The sequence below is a fragment of the Bos javanicus genome, chromosome 1, assembly GCF_032452875.1.
Source record: "Bos javanicus breed banteng chromosome 1, ARS-OSU_banteng_1.0, whole genome shotgun sequence".
Taxonomy (NCBI): domain Eukaryota; kingdom Metazoa; phylum Chordata; class Mammalia; order Artiodactyla; family Bovidae; genus Bos; species Bos javanicus.
Window position 1 is genome coordinate 115,245,061 of NC_083868.1, and position 18,526 is coordinate 115,263,586.

Genomic DNA, 18,526 nt, shown 5'->3' on the forward strand with positions numbered 1-18,526 from the left:
TTCTAGATAGCCAGTGGTTGCATTGTTTTTATAGCTTGAAAAGCAGAGTTCCATAAAAGGTTTCTGATCTGCATTTTCAGTGAGGATAGGAGATACATTTAATTAAAATTCAAATAAACAAACATTCAACCAGCACTTCCTAAATACAATACCACTGCTAGGCACAGAGTGCCACACACAGATGAGTAAGACCTGCTAGTCCTGATAAGAGAATACCTTTCTTAGGGCAGATTCTAATGTGTGATATTCTTCCTATAATGGCAGGAAGGATAAGTACTTAAGCGGAGGTAAAACAATCAGCTCTAACCAAGTAAAGCAAGAAATAATTAATGTGGCTTTCATGGTGTCAGAAAGGAAGACAACGATGCTTCTAAAGGAAATGGCTTTGCCAACAAAAGCCCATCTAGTCAAGGCTATGGTTTTTCCAGTAGTCATGTATGGATGTGAGAGTTGGACTATAAAGGAAGCCAAGCGCCGAAGAATTGATGCCTTTGAATTGTGGTGTTGGAGAAGACTCTTGAGAGTCCCTTGGACTGCAAGGAGATCCAACCAGTCCATCCTAAAGGAAATCAGTCCTGAATATTCATTGGAAGGACTGATGTTGAAGCTGAAACTCCAATACTTTGGCCACCTGATACGAATAACTGACTCATTTGAAAAGATCCTGACATGGGAAAGATTGAAGGCAGGAGGAAAAGGGGACAACAGAGGATGAGATGGTTGGATGGCATCACCAACTCAATGGACATGAGTTTGAGTAAACTCTAGGAGTTGGGCGGGGAGGCCTGGCGTGCTGCAGTTGATGGGTTCACAAAGAGTTGGACATAACTGAGCAACTGAATTAAACCGAAAGGAAATGGCAGGCTTCCCTGAGGGCTCAGTGGTAAAGAATTCTCCTGCAATACAGGAGACACAGGTTCGATCCCTGGGAAGATTCCCTGGAGTAGGAAATGGCAACCCACTCCTGTATTCTTGCCTGGAAAATTCCATAGACAGAGGAGCATGGCAGGCTGCAGCCTATAGGGTTATGAAAGAGTTGGCCAGGACTTAGCAACTGAACAACAACAATAAAGAAGTTGCATTTAATCTAGCTGAAGGGACAAGTCAGTTTTCAGCAGGCTGGATGGCTGGAAAGTGAATACTTCCAGAGAAGTGGATATTGCCTTACTCCATTCAGGTCTCTGCTCCTATGTCATCTCCTTGGAAAGCACTTCATCTCCCTGTTTAATAAACCTACCTTGCTAGCAAATCTTCCTAAGGTATGTCCCGCACACTTTGTTGTTTTTTCCACTATACTATAATAAATATGTAAGAACCAATTTTGATGATTTAGAGTATCCTGACTGAAGGATTGCACTCATACCAGTTCAGTTCAGTTCAGTCTCTCAGTCATGTCTGACTCTTTGTGACTCCATGAATCGCAGCACACCAAGCCTCCCTGTCCATCACCAACTTCACTCAAACTCACGTCCATCAAGTCAGTGATGCCATCCAGCCATCTCATCTCCTCTGTCATCCCCTTCTCCTCCTCCCCTTCTCCTCCTGCCCCCAATCCTTCCCAGCATCAGGGTCTTTTCCAATGAATCAACTCTTCACATGAGGTGGCCAGAGTACTGGAGTTTCAGCTTTAACATCATTCCTTCCAAAGAAATCCCAGGGCTGATCTCCTTCAGAATGGACTAGTTGGATCTCCTTGCAGTCCAAGGGACTCTCAAGAGTCTTCTCCAACACCACAGTTCAAAAGCATCAATTCTTCAGTGCTCAGCTTTCTTCACAGTCAAACTCTCACATCTATACATGACCACTGGAAAAACCATGGCCTTGACTAGATGGACCTTTGTTAGCAAAGTAATGTCTCTGCTTTTCAATATGCTCTCTAGGTTGGTCATAACTTTCCTTCCAAGGAGGAAGCGTCTTTTAATTTCATGGCTGCAATCATCATCTGAAGTGATTTTGGAGCCCCCCAAAATAAAGTCTGACACTGTTTCCACTCTTTCCCCATCTATTTCCCATGAAGTGATGGGACCAGATGCCATGATCTTCGTTTTCTGAATGTTGAGCTTTAGGCCAACTTTTTCACTCTCCTCTTTCACTGTCATCAAGAGGCTTTTGAGTTCCTCTTCACTTTCTGCCATAAGGGTGGTGTCATCTGCATATCTGAGGTTATTGATATTTCTCCCGGCAATCTTGATTCCAGCTTGTGCTTCCTCCAGCCCAGCGTTTCTCATGATGTACTCTGCATAGAAGTTAAATAAGCAGGGTGACAATATACAGCCTTGACATACTCCTTTTCCTATTTGGAACCAGTCTGTTGTTCCATGTCCAGTTCTAACTGTTGCTTCCTGACCTGCATACAGATTTCTCAAGAGACAGGTCAGGTGGTCTGGTATTCCCATCTCTTTCAGAATTTTCCACAGTTTATTGTGATGCACACAGTCAAATGCTTTGGCATAGTCAATAAAGCAGAAATAAATGTTTTTCTGGAACTCTCTTGCTTTTTGATGATCCAGCGGATGTTAGCAATTTGATCCCTGGTTCCTCTGCCTTTTCTAAAACCAGCTTGAACATCTGGAATTTCATGGTTCACGTATTGCTGAAGCCTGGCTTGGAGAATTTTGAGCATTACTGACAAAGAATTAATCTTAAAAATATATAAGCAACTCCTGCAGCTCGAGTCCAGAAAAATAAACAACCCAATCAAAAAATGGGCCAAAGAACTAAACAGACAGTTCTCCAGAGAAGACATACAGATGGCTAACAAACACATGAAAAGATGCTTAACATCACTCATTATCAGAGAAATGCAAATCAAAAACACAATGAGGTACCATTTCACAGCAGTCAGAATGGCTGCTATCCAGAAGTCTACAAGCAATAAATGCTGGAGAAAAGGGAACCCTCTTACACTGTTGGTGGGAATGCAAATTAGTACAGCCACTATGGAGAAGAGTGTGGAGATTCCTTAAAAAACTGGAAATAGAATTGCCATATGACCCAGCAATCTCACTACTGGGAATACACACTGAGGAAACCAGAATTGAAAGAGACACGTGTACCCCAATGTTCATTGTAGCACTGTTTATAATAGCCAGGACATGGAAGCAACCTAGATGTGCATCACAGATGAATAGATAGGAAAGCTGTGGTACATATATACAATGGAATATTACTCAGCCATTAAAAAGAATACATTCTAATCAGTTCTAATGAGGTGGATGAAACTGGAGCCTATTATACAGAGTGAAGTAAGCCAGAAAGAAAAACACCAATACAGTATACTAATGCATATATATGGAATTCAGAAAGACGGTAATGATGACCCTGTATGCGAGACAGCAAAAGAGACACAGATTTATAGAATATTCTTTTGGACTCTGTGGGAGAGGGCGAGGGTGGGATGATTTGGGAGAATGACATTGAAACATATATATTATCATATGTGAAACAAATCGCCAGTCCAGGTTTGATGCATGAGACAGGGTGCTCGGGGCTGGTACACTGGGATGACCCAGAGGGATGGTACGGGGAGGGATGTGGAAGGGGGGTTCAGGATGGGCAACACATGTACACCTGTGGCAGATTCATGTCAATGTATGGCAAAACCGCTACAATATTGTAAAGTAATTAGCCTCCAATTAAAATAAATAAATTTATATTTAAAAAATAAATAAAATAGAAATTTGTGCTATGAATAAAATGTAAATAGAGGATGACCTAGTCACACAAAAACTAATTACAATTTTAGAGAATTAAGACCAAAGACTATACTCGTATGGATTTTATTAATATCCTTTCACTAGTCTTCCCTAAAACAACATACATATTTCACTGATCTGGCAAGATATTTTATATGCTTTTCAACTAACAGTGATAGATAAATGCATGTTTTATTAGACATTTTAATATTTTCAATTGGGCAAACCCCAGGGACAGGAAGCCTGGTGGGCTGCCGTCTATGGGGTCGCACAGTCGGATGCGACTGTAGCGACTTAGCAGCAGCAGCAGTATACTCAAATGGGTACATGATCTAAGAAACAATATAAATGAATTTATTGTAAAAAAAAAAAAAGGAAAAAATATGAAGCAATTTAAATGAAAAGCAAAAATCGTTTACTAGACACTTATAAAATTTTAAACCCCCCAAATTTAAAAATAATAACCATACAATCCTACTACTACAATCACTTTCCTGTGTGGCATCTGATACCATCACTTCATAGCAAATAGATGGGGAAATAGTGACAGACTTTATATTTGGGGGCTCCAAAATCACTGCAGATGGTGACTGCAGCCATGAATTTAAAAGACGCTTCCTCCTTGGAAGGAAAGTTTTGACCAACCTAGATAGCATATTCAAAAGCAGAGACATTACTGTGCCAACAAAGGTCCATCTAGTCAAAGCTATGGTTTTTCCAGAAGTCATGTGTGGATGTGAGAGTTGGACTATAAAGAAAGCTGAGCACCAAAGAATTAATGCTTTTGAACTGTGGTGTTGGAGAAGACTCTTGAGAGTCCCTTGGACTGCAAGAAGATCCAACCAGACAATCCTAAACAAAATCAGTCCTGAATATGCATTGGAAGGACTGATGTTGAAGCTGAAACTCCAATACTTTGGCCACCTGATGCGAAGAGTCAAGTCATTAGAAAAGACCCTGATGCTGGGAAAGATTGAAGGCAGGAGGAGAAGCGGATGACAGAGGATGAGATGGTTGGATGGTGTCACCGACTCAATGGACATGAGTTTGAGTAAACTCTGGGAGTTGGTGATGGACAGGGAGGCCTGGCATGCTGCAGTCCATAGGGTCACAAAGTTGGACACGACTGAGTGACTGAACTGAACTGAATTGATGTGACTTAATGATTTTTTTAAAAATCCTTTTTAAATACATAACATAAAGAAGACTGAGCACCAAAGAATTGATGCTTTTGAAGTGGTGTTGGAGAAGATTCTTGAAAGTCCCCTGGACCGTAAAGTGATCAAACTAGTCAATTCTAAAGGAAATCAACTCTGAATATTCATTGAAAGGACTGAAGCTTAACCTGAAACTCCAATACTTTGGCCACCTGATGTGAAGAGTCAACTCATTAGAAAAGACCCTGATGCTGGGAAAGATTGAAGGCAGGAAGAGAAGAGGACGACAGGGGATGAGATGGTTGGATGGCATCACCGACTCAATGAACATGAGTTTGAGCAAGCTCTGGGAGATGGTGAAGGACAGGAAAGCCTGGCATGCTGCAGTCCATGGGGTCACAAAGAGTAGGACACCACTGAGTGACTGAAAAACAACAATTGTAATAGCTTGTAATAGTTATTTCCTAACTATTGAAATAATTATTGTAATATTGAAAGACTGCTCTTGTTTTCTAATATTATGAAAAAATGCTGCAATGAACATGGCTATTCATAAATATTTTTTCAATAGTCAGGTTACTTTTTAAGGATAAAATAAGTTGGATGAGGATTAGAGTAGTCATAGTATTGATTCAAGAAGATAGGATGATTTTCATTTAATCTTATTCCAAATTATGTTGTGGTTCAGTTAAAGGACTAGAGGCAGATGTGGGAGGCAGGAAATACTAGATCAGCCTATATTCAGGATCCTATACATCTTGTTTTAGTCATTACACTGTGAGGTTCTTGCCATTCAGCCTCGCATCTCAAGCCCAGCATGGTGCCTGGCTAGATTCTTATAATGTGTGTTTACAAAGCTGAGTCAGTGTCAATTTAAGCATTTAAAATATACTTGTGATGAAATATGATAAGGAAATATGGTAGTGCCACTCAAATATAATTAGAAATATTTTGATTAATACAATAAAATATTTTAAATACTTTGTTTAACAGAACAAATTTCATGATGATTATGGCATCCATTCTCTAACTTGATCTTGAACACTGTTTAAATAAAGGGGGAATTCGAATAGTTAAGTTTAGTTATGTCTAAACGGTCACTTTCAAATTGACATGGATTAGGTATGGTATGTGATCATATCATGCTGGATGATGAATTTAAAATTTTCAGAGTGAGTCAAAAAGCACTTGATTCTATTTCTGAAGTGTTCATTATATTTGCAACAATGAGCAAGACCTATTGTAGCTGCAAAGAACAGGAAGATAAAGTTTCACTACTGAACAGGAAAGATAGAATTAGAGACAACACAAATAGCGTATGTTCCATGACTGCTTTGAAAGGGATGTGTAACAGAAGAACTAGGAGGAAAATGAAAGATTAGGTGAAGTAATTTGAAAAATGGATAATAATAAAATAGCAATCATAGTTTCTTGCTGCATGTCAGGCATCATCTAAAATTTTATATGTTAACCCAGTAGTTGCCTCCATAACAATTAAATCAGAATGGTGGAAGAGGGAAGCATCAATACTTTTTAAAAAGATTCCCCCGGATAATTCAATCTGGAACCATTCAAAAACCCTGCAAGGTAAATATTCTCTTGTGATTTCTGTTTTATGAAGGGGGAATCTGAATCCCAAAGAGGCAGTGTAGCTTGGCCAAGGTCAAAGAGCCTAAAAGTTGACATGAATCCAGATGGTCTGATTACAGAGGCCTTAATTTTAATCACTTGCAGTGCCTTCCCAGCACTTCAGGGCCATTTCTGATGAGTAGCTTTGATTTTTATGAATTTAAGCAAGTTTCCAATGCATCTCTTAAAAATAACCATTTCAGGGACCTCCCTGGTGGTGGGCCAGTGACTAAGACTCCGTGCTCCCAAGGCAGGGGCCCCAGGTTTGATCCCTGGTCAGGAAATTAGATCCCTCGTGCTGCAACTAAGACCCGGTATAGCCAAATAAATAAACAACTGAGCACCTTAAAAAATAATAATAAGATAAAAAGTTACCTCCTAAAAAGGAGGTTATAATCTATTTCTGTGGCTTAGCCAGCATTAGTGATGTTGGTGTCCCTGAGCAGTACTCATCTCTTCCATGCACAACTTGTCAAAACTGTCCTCTCTGCCTCATTCCTTAACCCTCTAAATATCACTATGTCCTAGTTCACCTTCAGAGTTCACCTAAGCTCACGTCAGGAAATTGGTTGCATCTGTGAAAGGAAGAGGCCCAGTGGCAAAGCAAAGCAGGGCAAGCACTGAGGCTGTTTACTGAAGCCACATTCACCCCACCCTGATTTTGACTGTTAGTTTTCCAGTTGTCCATTACAAAGGCTTCTTTTGTTCAGTCTCTGCTCCAGACTTCTAGTTCCTCAGATGTCTTTCTACCTTCAGCCTAAACCTAAAGTCATGTTATCTTATGGGTCTAGTTTACTGCTTAGCTTGGCCATTCTCACCATATGACTTTAGTCCAGAGGTTTGTACTCTCCTCTAGACTACTGTATTCTGTGCTCTTCTAAATGGAATTTGGAGATTTGCTTGGCTAAATGTCTGGCTCTTTGGCACAGCATTGCTCTACATTTAAGTGCACGCATGCACTGCTGACTGATGCGCTATTTCCAGACCTTCAAGGCCACATGAGCACTAGCTTCTACAACCCCTTATGAACATGGTGTCTCCTGTGAATGGATCCTGTGCGGGCCATCTCAGTCACATTTTTACTGGTCCAAGCAATTGCCTTTCACCTATAATTTGGCAGGGGGGTGGGGGTGGGGGTTGGGGGGAGATATTTCTGTATAGCAACTGTGTGTCTAGTGCCAGAAAAGATGTAATGAGCTGGGCACTTTCGCCTGAGGACTCACACAAATGTGAAACCCTCCTATAGAGAATGTGACTGCTTTTTCATTTATTCTTAATTGGAAGAGAATTGCTTTACAAAGTTATGTTGGTTTCTGCCGTACAACACCGTATATCAGTTATAAGCACACACACACATATATATATATATATATATATATATATATATATATATATATCCTCTCCCTCTTGAACCTCCCTCCCACCCCCACCATCTCACCCCTCTAGGTCATCACAGAGCACGGAGTTTGGCTCCATGTTACACAGAAGCTTCCCACTAGCTGTGCTTTACACATGGTAATGTATATATGTCAATGATCCTCTTCCAATTCATCCCACCCTCTCCTTCCTTGCTGTGTCCACAAGTGTGTTCTCCAAGTCTGCATCTCTATTCCTGCTTTGCAACTGACGCTTTTTTATTTCCTAGGTGATGTATTTATGACCACGGCACAAGCAGGGATTGCAGTAGTTAAAAATTTCCCTCCAGTGAACCATGCCCATTGCAAGTGGAATCACACAGGCCCACCTGAAGCCACAGTTTAACCCAACCATCAGGCTCTGCTAAATTCCAAGGGCAGAGATTCAACAGCCGGGCTCCACCAAGGGGCCAACGTGACTGAGTGGCAGTTACAATTTACATAACAGCCTAGTGGCTCCCCACCACTGTGAATGAAGCTTCAGGTTTATTCTTTATCTGTTAAAAAAAGAAATCCTCTGTTTTGTCATCATGAAACCCAACTAGGGAGAAAAAAAAAACTGATCACACTTGCTTCCGTAAATTGTTTCTGAAAGACATAAACAGGTCACTAATAGTAGCAGATTTTATCTGTGTTCGAATCTGCCACTGCCGTTTTCCCTAAAACAGTACACTCAAGGGCAAGGCTGTATGTTTTCCCTAACATTTAATTAGCAAAAGAAAAATATTACATGAATTAAAAAAAAAAACAGCTCGCACAACAAGAAAAGAGAACCAAGGGGCTGCTTTCTCAGAAGACACACAAGAGTAGCTCTGGCTACCTTGGTTACCTCAGCATCCCCCAGTGGAGGTGAGGTGGAGGTGGAGGGTAGGCTACAAGAGCTGAGGATGACAGGTGTCCAGAGCAAGTGCAGGCAACTCTGAGGGTGTTTGGCTGCAGGGCTTTGGAGGCGAGTTCACCACGTCCTGGCCCAGGTCAGCTCCAGCACACACCTGTATTTTGCTTTTGCAGGGTTCAGAGTACCTGAGGCCCTTTAAGAACCGAGTCCAACTCTTAAGAAGTTTGGAGAGGGAAGCTGTGAGCCTGCGTGGCCTCACACAGCCACAGTCTGAGAGTAGCTTCAGATTTACTGCCCATCCCAAGTGCTGCATAACACAGACCAGCCATGGGAGGACCATGTGCTGGAGGCTGAGCCATGGCCAGTCATGGCCCAAGGCCACTTTAAAGTCACTTCAACAAGGCCCAGTGTTGTTTTGAAAGGTCAAGAGAAGTCAAAAACAAATCCTTTAACATTTAAATCTCTACATTTTCTCATTTTTGTATCTCTTCATGATGTTATGCAACAGACTTTGAATACTTTAAATGGATATGTTCTGTCAAAAGTTTCCAAATCTTGAATAATAACATTTTTCTCCAGAATATATAGTAGACTATTTCAAATAGTAAGGTGACTGCCTCAGACTCATCAGTGAATGGAGTAAAAAAAAAAAAAAAAAAAGCAAAATCTCATTGCTGACTGTCCCACAGGTTCACAGGTTCGCTGACATGTTAAGTGGCTATTTCCTGTATGGAGGTGTGCCTCAGTAAAATTTAGATCGTCACTGAACTTCAGGGTCATTCCAAAGTGTAAACTCCATGAATGTCTAGGGTCTGTAATGAAATAAGAAACTAGACGTCTAAGACAGGGTTCCATCCTGTGAGCTGAGGACCCCTAGTGGTTGCTGCAGTAATAATTCCTTCTGAACAAGTACCGCCTGGAGAAAGAGTATCTTAAATTACCATTTTTCAGATGCATGTATACGCTGTTGTGATTAGTAAAAATAGTACAATGGCTTTTTGATACTGTATTTTTTTTCAATTAAAAGATACCCAAAAGTACTCTCACTAATTGGAGAGGAGCCAGATGTTTTGATGTTACTCAAAAAAGTTGTGAACCCCTGCTTTAGACAGTCACCCCAGGGCAGCTACTGTTTTGAGTAGCTTGAATTAGTTGAGTCCACTGAAAAGAACAGAAATGCTATGCAAAACTCAACCCATAACTGTATTAATTATAAAGTAATGCACTTATTTCTTCTGCAGTAGGTTTTAGAAAACAAGCATTGACTACAAAGGAGAATTTGCCATCCCTGACCAAATACCAAGTACCACAGTCACACAAAGTAGCACTCAGCGAATGAGCAAATTTCTTCACATTGGAACTTTGGCTTTCACGATCTGTGAAAATTGAAAAATGCAAAGCCATATGGGAGACCAGGTCTCACTTCAACTGAATTTTTAACTCACCATTTAAAAAGCTCTCTCACACACGCACACACACAAACACAAACATTCAAGAGTGAGTCATCTCACAGCCTGTGTGTCAGCTGTGTGTGTGCATAAACGTTTATCCCTCTGAATCAAGTCATCATTATTCCATTATTGAAATATTCCCTCAGATTGCCTGATTTCCAGTGCCAGTCTCCTGGGGTAGTTAGGCAAATAAAATTTCATTTACAGAAAGACTGTGATTTGGAGTTGATAAAGAGAATTTCTTTTTTCCCCTTAAGAGTTCTCCCCTCCTGAACCTAAAATACATCAAACAGCACTCCAAGTGTCAGAGGAAAGGAGAAGATTTTTCAAAAGCACTGGGCAGTGGTGGCAACACATGATTCAGATTTTCCCCTTGGGCATGAGAGGCTAGTGGGGAGGAGAGTCAAGGTCCCGGTTGTCGTCAGTTAACACATGATGATGAATTTCCATATCATTATGTTTGTCAAGACAGACACGCATGGATGCATGAAACGCGCACAAATAATAACACTTCAATCTCAGGTACACAAACATACTTAAGAAAGAGAAGTTTTATTAGGGCAATTTCACTTTATTTTTCCATACAGCAAAGTCAACTACTGCAGTAATAATAAAATAAGCATAAAACAAATTGCAGCCCAAGACAAAATACATAATTTTAAGCAACTACAAGCAGAAAGTAAGTTGTGATTACATAATAGTAAAACCAAGCACACCTGTCCTTTCAGCAGATGAAAGTGTAGGGTTGCTGATAAGTGCAACATTATAACCAGCTGGAGTGAAGGCTGGATACACTAATTCAGTAAACAAGTGCCCATTATCACATTTGCTTTTTTGAGTGCTTCTGAGTTGAAAATTAAAACCGTGAAAATTGAACTGTGTTTTATCTTTTTCACCTGCTGAAAGAACAGGCTCCTACAGCAATTAAAAAACAATCACATAACAACTATAGCTACGGTGTGCTGTTTGGTTTGCCTGTTTATGGTTGAAATTTTGTGAAAGTCAATACTTGTTTTGAAGATTTTTTTTTCTTTCTTTTTTTTTTGTGAACAGTAAACCACTGAAATTGGCAGAAACTGATTTGAATAGTATATGTCCTTAGTATAGTTCTTTCTCTCGTTTTTTTTTTGTTGTTGTTTTGTTGAAGTTTTAAACATGCAGTAGTTTTTGAAAAATGTAAGGAATATCTGATCCATGATTTCACCTTAATGGTTGAAGGACCTGCTATTTTTGGTAATGATCTTCAGGCAGGTTTGGCCCAATGGAGTTTTTGTCAGTCATGAGATCTTGGAAGGATGGCATATCTTTCCAGCTGAAAAAATCCTGGCAAACTACAAGCTGTCCACAAAAAAGCAAAGCAACATGTTTGAAGGGGTATGGAGTGCTAACTCTGTGCCACTTTTGCAAGCAATTTTGCTCAGTCTGTCATTTTATTAGCCTTAACAAAACTCCTTGTAATTATAGACGTTTTTATTCAAAATAAGATCTTACTATTATACAGGTTTCTCTCTTTTGACTATATACAGAAGTGCAAAAAGTCAACCTTCTCTCTAGACGTTCCAACATGCTAAATTGCAGCATAATCAACCCTCAAGAGTTTGCACACACGCTATAATTCTCATTACGTAAACTTTGAGTATTTGGATTATCAACAAAAAGTCCCTTGTTCTATTTATTGATTATGCAGCTTATTTATAACAAGGCCTGATATTCAGGGATTTCAAAAATATTAAACAATACTTTAACATTTGAAATGGATACAGTAGAAAATAAATTTTATTCTAATATCTAGGATCTAGATCTTCTTATAATAACTAATTACAAACAAAATAAATCATCAAAATATTACTCAATTGTCTGCCAGGATTGTTGCGATAGCAACAACTTAACTTCTTACTTAGCAATGATTATATATTTATAAGATATCCATATAAAAGATCTTTGTTCTTTAATGAAAACTAGACAAGAACTAACAATGACTGACATTCTTACACTTTTAATATTAAATCAGTAAAATATAAATCATTTAGTTAACAATACGAATATTCATATGACACTACATGTAATTCAAAACTGAGTATGTTATGAAGGAAAAAACTACTTTTTTTTTGTATTTTGAAAAGTTCATCGGTAAAATCTACTAAAACAAGAGTCTATAAACTGAAATGGTATTCAATTGTTAATAGAAAATGAAATCTAATAAATGTAGGAAATGAAAAACTACACTTTAACAAGAAAAATAAGTAATATTCTATAATGTAACTAACTACAATAACATGTGGAGTCACCATTACTCTCTTAACACGATTGAAATTACATTGGTATGGGTTCCAACCCGTAATGTAATAATCTAAGGCTTTAATAGATGTACAGTACAATCAGTAAAATCAACACATCAGTCTTATATTAGAAAGCATCTCTCTCAAGCATAAAAACTTGCAGTAAACTTGGAAGTATGGAAAGTTCTAGAACTGAACTTTCACTTCTCCCATTCCATACTAGAACTACCAGTGACCTGGCCCCTACTTCAGCAATTTTTAGAACTGCTGAACAGAGCAAAAATATCCTTTACTAGCTGCAACATCCAAACCACAAAAAAGGAATTCCTTTGGATGAATCCATTCTTAAAAACTGAATGCACATCTATTTTTTTTTAATTTGTAAAAGGCTTTCTAAGGCTATAAGCAGTAAATCTGAACAAAACAAAACAAAACAAATCACATATAAAATTCACCCATGTACTTAACCCACCCAATGACTAGGTTAATTAAACATTTCCCATTTTCATATTTTGGTTTATCATGCATCTGATGACAGTGCTGCTTTCTTCTTTGTTTAGAGTCACTATTTTAAATGTGACTGTGATGAAGCATTTAAGCAAATGTGAAACCATTTTTGCAAAGCATTTAGAGTCTTCTGACTTTTGACAGAGCTATAAATAGAAGCAAAATAATTTCCTCAAACTTTTTTTTTGTTATCGTGTCTCAGAAATGGCATATCCCTTTTGAATAACATGTTATACAGTATAGTAGGCATAAATATTACACTACAATGCATTAAAATAATTTTTATATATATCTATTATATATAATCTCCAGTATGTGTGAGTTTATCTGTATTGAGAGAGTCTGTGTTGTGCTGTCTATTCTGTTACTGTAAAGTTAAATCGGCCATTTCTGAGACAGCTTTGGTTTCCAAAAAAAAAAGAATGGTGCCCTTTGACTGATTAGTACTAGCAAATAAGCAACAAAATGTGGCTCTGAAAACAATAACACTGAAGAAATAATACTCTAATTTGATGTACAGTCTATGGCACTTCATGAGAATCCTTAACAACATGGTACTTAAAGCCATGATGTGCTTTAAAAGATACACAGTTGTGGTTTTGCTTGGCACATTCATCTCTGTCAGATCCCTCCCTCACCACATCTTAAAATCTATTACATTAAAAATATTACTCAAACAAAAATGACTGTGCATGCACGCTCTCATCTATAATGGCAATTTTAAATACAAGGTGCACCTTTGTTATTTGTAAACCTTGAAAGAAATAAACTTATTTTTAAAAAATTATATCTTGGTCTACAGACGTACCAATACATAATAGAGTCATGGTTACACCATAGTCTGTCTTTTCAAGATGGCATGAATATATAGGAAACTAATTAGGTCTGCATATTTGAATGCATCACTCTGTGCTAGAAAAGAAAGACAATGTTGTTCTTTTAGACAGGAGTATCACCTCAGCACAAATATCAATTAAATGTACAAAGTGTATAGGCAACAGTGTGCAGTGGGTTTCCATGTTGTCTTTTCTTCTGGTTAACATGCAGTATGTGGATGTCTTGTGGCTGAGGGGTTTTTGTGTGTGGTTGCTTGACGGTATATACAATATGGCTAATGACCTCGTCCTTTACTCTAACCAAGCACACTGTCCTTTCCTCTTTAGTACGATCTACAAGGGAAAAAGAGATAACCTTCTGTTAAAACAGACAATATCTAACAGCAGTTTCTCAAATACATTCAACATGAAAATTGTATTTCTTGGTTTAAAGAGTGAACACAGGAATAGCAGCACCTTCATGTAAAAACAAAAAACACATCGCAGGTACAAAGGACCAAAATGTGTTTATTGTCTCTTTGAGAATAAAATGACACTCACAGCTTCATAAAATTGTAGTCTCTGAACAAATATCAGCCAATACACAGCTTAAAGTATAAAATACATTTGCAGAATCAAGGGGCATGATACAGCAGAGCTCTTTTAGCACTATCATTGTGGGACAGAATTTACAACTCACTTTACTTCTTTCTAAAGTTTAATAGGTTTCAGAAGTAATGGTTTGGCCCACAAAATTAAAATCCATGAAACAGTCCTATTAAACACAATTTGTTCTATGTGAATGCTTGATTAGCACAGTATGTGTTCGGAAAAAAACCAAAAAACAAAAAAAACGAAGATACTCTAAGTGACTGCTTTGGATAATTTGCAGTTTGGATTTTTTCTCCTAAAGGCAAGAAAAAGAAAAATCATTCCTTATGCTCTTGACAAATTCAGGTTGAACTGATATTACAATGTACTTGTGACTTAATAATTCCAGCTGTTACATGAAATTTGTTCCCATAGAATCTTTACATATTCAACTATGCTTTCATACAACTTGAGAATTTAAAAAATCACCATTCTGCTCCACTCAAAAACCATTCTAAATATCGCAGCTTCTCATGAAAATGTGTAAGTATTTGTTAAATAAACAGAACCTTAAAGAGCTTGAGTTTCAATACTGACAAATCTACTGTTTTGCTAACTGATGAACTCCACAGCCATTTTGTATTTTTTATGAACCTGGATTATTGCTAAGAAACAGAACTTGTTTACATATATGCATACCCAACTGACCATAAAAGCTTGAAATGTGGTTTTAACATGTCTAAAGAAGAACTCTACATACTACAAAGTGATGTACTATTACATTATACAGAATAATAAACCTTATTATTAGAACTGCACTGAGAGAGCTTATGAAATAGAAATCAGTTTCAGTAATTTAATTCATGATTGCAGCACATCTTTGGTGGTGCATCTCGGATTGAGTTTATCATTCCTTTATTTCAAGTTGTGTCTGTTTTCTTCTCTATGAGTTCATCCTCTGACAAGCTCTTCCTATAGATTATTATTGCAAGGGCCTCTGAACTGGTTCCCTAACACCATCTCCTGATTCAACATCCTGTCCCTTCTTCTATAAGGCTCTGATATCTCCTTTCTCTCTGCATCAACCTTTACTGTTCAAATTCACTTAATTTCTGACTCGGTTAGGAAGATCTGCTCCTTCATCTTTGTTCCTAGAGGAATTTGTTCAAAGCTCTCTTATTTTAATAAAGAGTGCTAAAATTTCCATCATCATCTCACTGACTGTCAATCTTTATTTCATCGACCTGGTAACTAACACACAGTAGATAACACAAAAAATCATTTATAAATGTGTTAATGCACAGATAAATGAATGAAAAGAAGCAACAAAGAAAGAATGATCACTCATCTTATTTACCAGATTCAGTTTTAAGCATTGTAGCTCTTCTTAAATATAAAAAGAAATACCTAATATAATTCTGAGCAGGTAGATAACTTGAATGAATACTTAAGAATAAAACATGATCTAAAAGGATGAAACATGGTCATCTTTGCAAGTCAGTGTGTCTGAAAAGAAACTATAAGACTTTCAAACTATTTGAGCAAATATCCAGGTAGATGTGTGCGTGTGTGTGTATGTGTGTGCATATATGAATGCATGCTGCTGCTGCTACTGCTAAGTCGCTTCAGTTGTGTCTGACTCTGTGCGACCCCATAGACGGCAGCCTACCAGGCTCCCCGTCCCTGGGATTCTCCAGGCAAGAACACTGGAGTGGCTTGCCATTTCCTTCTCCAATGCATAAAAGTGAAAAGTGAAAGTGAAGTCGCTCAGTCGACCCCATGGACTGCAGCCTATCAAGCTCCCCTGCCCATGGGATTATCCAGGCAAGAGTACTGGAATGGGGTGCCATTGCCTTCTCCTAATATGAATGCATGAATATATTTAAATTAGGCTCTTTATATCCTAATGACCCTGATGTGGTGAAGCATGGGGTGAACTGGATACATGTTCTCATTTAGGATTTAGCAAGACAATTTTTGAATAAAATAAATGCTGACCTATACCAGGGATCAGCAAACTATTGCCTGTAAGCTAAATCCTGACTACTGCCTGTTTTTGTGTGTGTCCAACTTTTTGTGACCTTATGATCCATAGCCCACCACGTTCCTTGGTCCACGGGATTTTCCAGGCAAGAATACTGGAGTGCGTTACCATACCCTCCTCCAGGGGATCTTCCCAGCCCAGAGATCTAACCTGTGTCTCTTATGTCTCCTCATTGGCAGGTGGGTTCTTTGCCACTAGCACCACCAATAAAGTTTAACTGGGACACAGCTGTCTCTGATTGCTTTTATGCTATATCGGCAGAGTAGCCCTATGGCCCACACAACCAAAAGTATTTACTATCTCATCTTTAAAAAGCTTGCCAGTCCCTGATCTATACCTTCTATTTAGTTTTAAGCTGTATTTTCCCTTCACGATTGTGCTTATTTCTAGTACAAAATTTTTTAAAATGTATATATCCTCAGTATTATGCATATTTAAATGACATTAGCATATTTCTTATAAATTCATACATTAAAATTCCTCATAACCCATCTAAGATAAAATCGTGAGTTCTATATAAGTACATTTTTTTGAATTCTGCAAAATTTTTTAAGTGCATTACATAATTGTTATCTTAAAAAAAAAAACACCATGAATATACACCCAATATTACATAATGAACTTACTGTTTAGTGATGAAAATTCTACATCTGGGTAACATACTTGTGGCTAGTCAGATGTTCGGCAGATATTATGGGTATCTAGCAAATAAAAAATTATTTAATGAATGACCCATGCAAGCAAGCCAACAACCAAGAGATGAAAACATCTTAATATTAAATTTTTTAAGAAAGTGAAATTCAGCTGTGAGGTGACAGTCCTTATCTGATCAACATAACAGTAAGTTAATGTAAACTTAATGCCAAAGTAGCAACTCATTGTTTAAAATCTTTGTGTTAAATACTATTCTATAAATGTTATCAGTTTTTAGGAAGTAAGAGAAGTAAAACTATCAAAAATTCATGCAGAGCAGTAATTGAAAAGAAGCCCTTTTTGTTGGCCTACACACACGCGCCTGTGGTTTCAGTTATTCCGTATTCTAGAAAGCAAAGTAGGCAAGGTCTTGCCTATTTTTGTGCAACCAATTTCTACATTTTCATTCAACTTATGGTATCTAACATTTTTTTCCAAGTTAAAAATACCAGGTAATAATTGTAAAGGAGTATTTCAAAAGAACCGTATAAAAGCATGTAAGTCTACTTTAGAACATATTCCTGAATCCTGATTGCACATTTTATTGCATTTTAAATGGGCAAGAAAATTACAAAACTTGACAGGAAACACAATAAGGAACCAATATAGAGGTGACTTGTTTCAATCATCCCAACAGCCATTTTCCTGTAGCCCAATTCTTCTCTACCCAGAATGATGACTGCTATACGGGGAGAGGCAACACAGCACAGGTTCAACCCCTAGTGACCCATTTCTGGGTGTGTAAACGTGAGCAAAGCACTTTATTACTCTATACTTAGGTTTCTTCATCTCTAAACTGGCACTAATCTCATTTCAGCAAGGTTGATGGGAGAAGAGTAAAATCGCATACATGAAGGCATTTTGTTGCTGTTTCCATCTAGATGTCCTAGACTAACTACCTCAACGTATTACAATCCACAGTCTGGAGTGTAAATTAGTATGTCTCTATTTTATTTCCATTTCTCAGCTGACATCTTTACACAATTTACAGCACTGGCAAATGGCACGAAAATGTGCTCCAAGCATAATGAAGCTTCTCATACCATTTTTCCTGCTGCTGCAGGACAGGATGCTGCACCCAACAGTGTAGAAGCATCAAGGATGGGGCTGTCGAAACATACCAAGGACCTTCAACACCAATCGATGCAGATGAAGGGCCAGCTATAAACTTCTGCATGCATGCAGGCTGCATTTTGTGGCATCAGCTATTTCCAGCATCGCTAATGTACTGTAGGCATATACATATGTATGTATATGTAGATATAATATATGTGTGTATATATATATCCATTCCCTTTTCTTTCTTCTGGTTGTCAAACAGTATGAAGACCCAAGATTATGCATGAAATGGTCACAGCACAATGCAAAAAGTAAAGTGTCCCCTACAACCAAGGTGGCCAAGGGCATGTTGA

General features: G+C 38.1%; 1 protein-coding gene across 44 annotated transcripts in view; it reads right to left on the minus strand.

Annotated features, from left to right (window-relative positions):
* Nucleotides 1-10,718: 10,718 nt before the first annotated feature.
* MBNL1 (muscleblind like splicing regulator 1) overlaps nucleotides 10,719-18,526 on the minus strand; it is a 221,859-nt gene continuing 214,051 nt past the window's right edge. For 40 of the 44 annotated variants that reach the window (XM_061418241.1, XM_061418161.1, XM_061418497.1 and 37 more), the window contains 2 exons: nucleotides 17,048-17,122; nucleotides 10,719-14,140 (listed from right to left, as the gene is read on the minus strand). In XM_061418241.1, the coding sequence (XP_061274225.1) occupies nucleotides 17,066-17,122 (57 nt within the window). In that variant the 3' untranslated portion in view covers nucleotides 10,719-14,140; nucleotides 17,048-17,065. Of the gene's footprint in view, nucleotides 14,141-14,294; nucleotides 14,694-17,046; nucleotides 17,123-18,157; nucleotides 18,222-18,526 lie in introns of those variants that run through there. The other 4 variants (XM_061418320.1, XM_061418261.1, XM_061418188.1 and 1 more) reach the window with 2 other exon arrangements.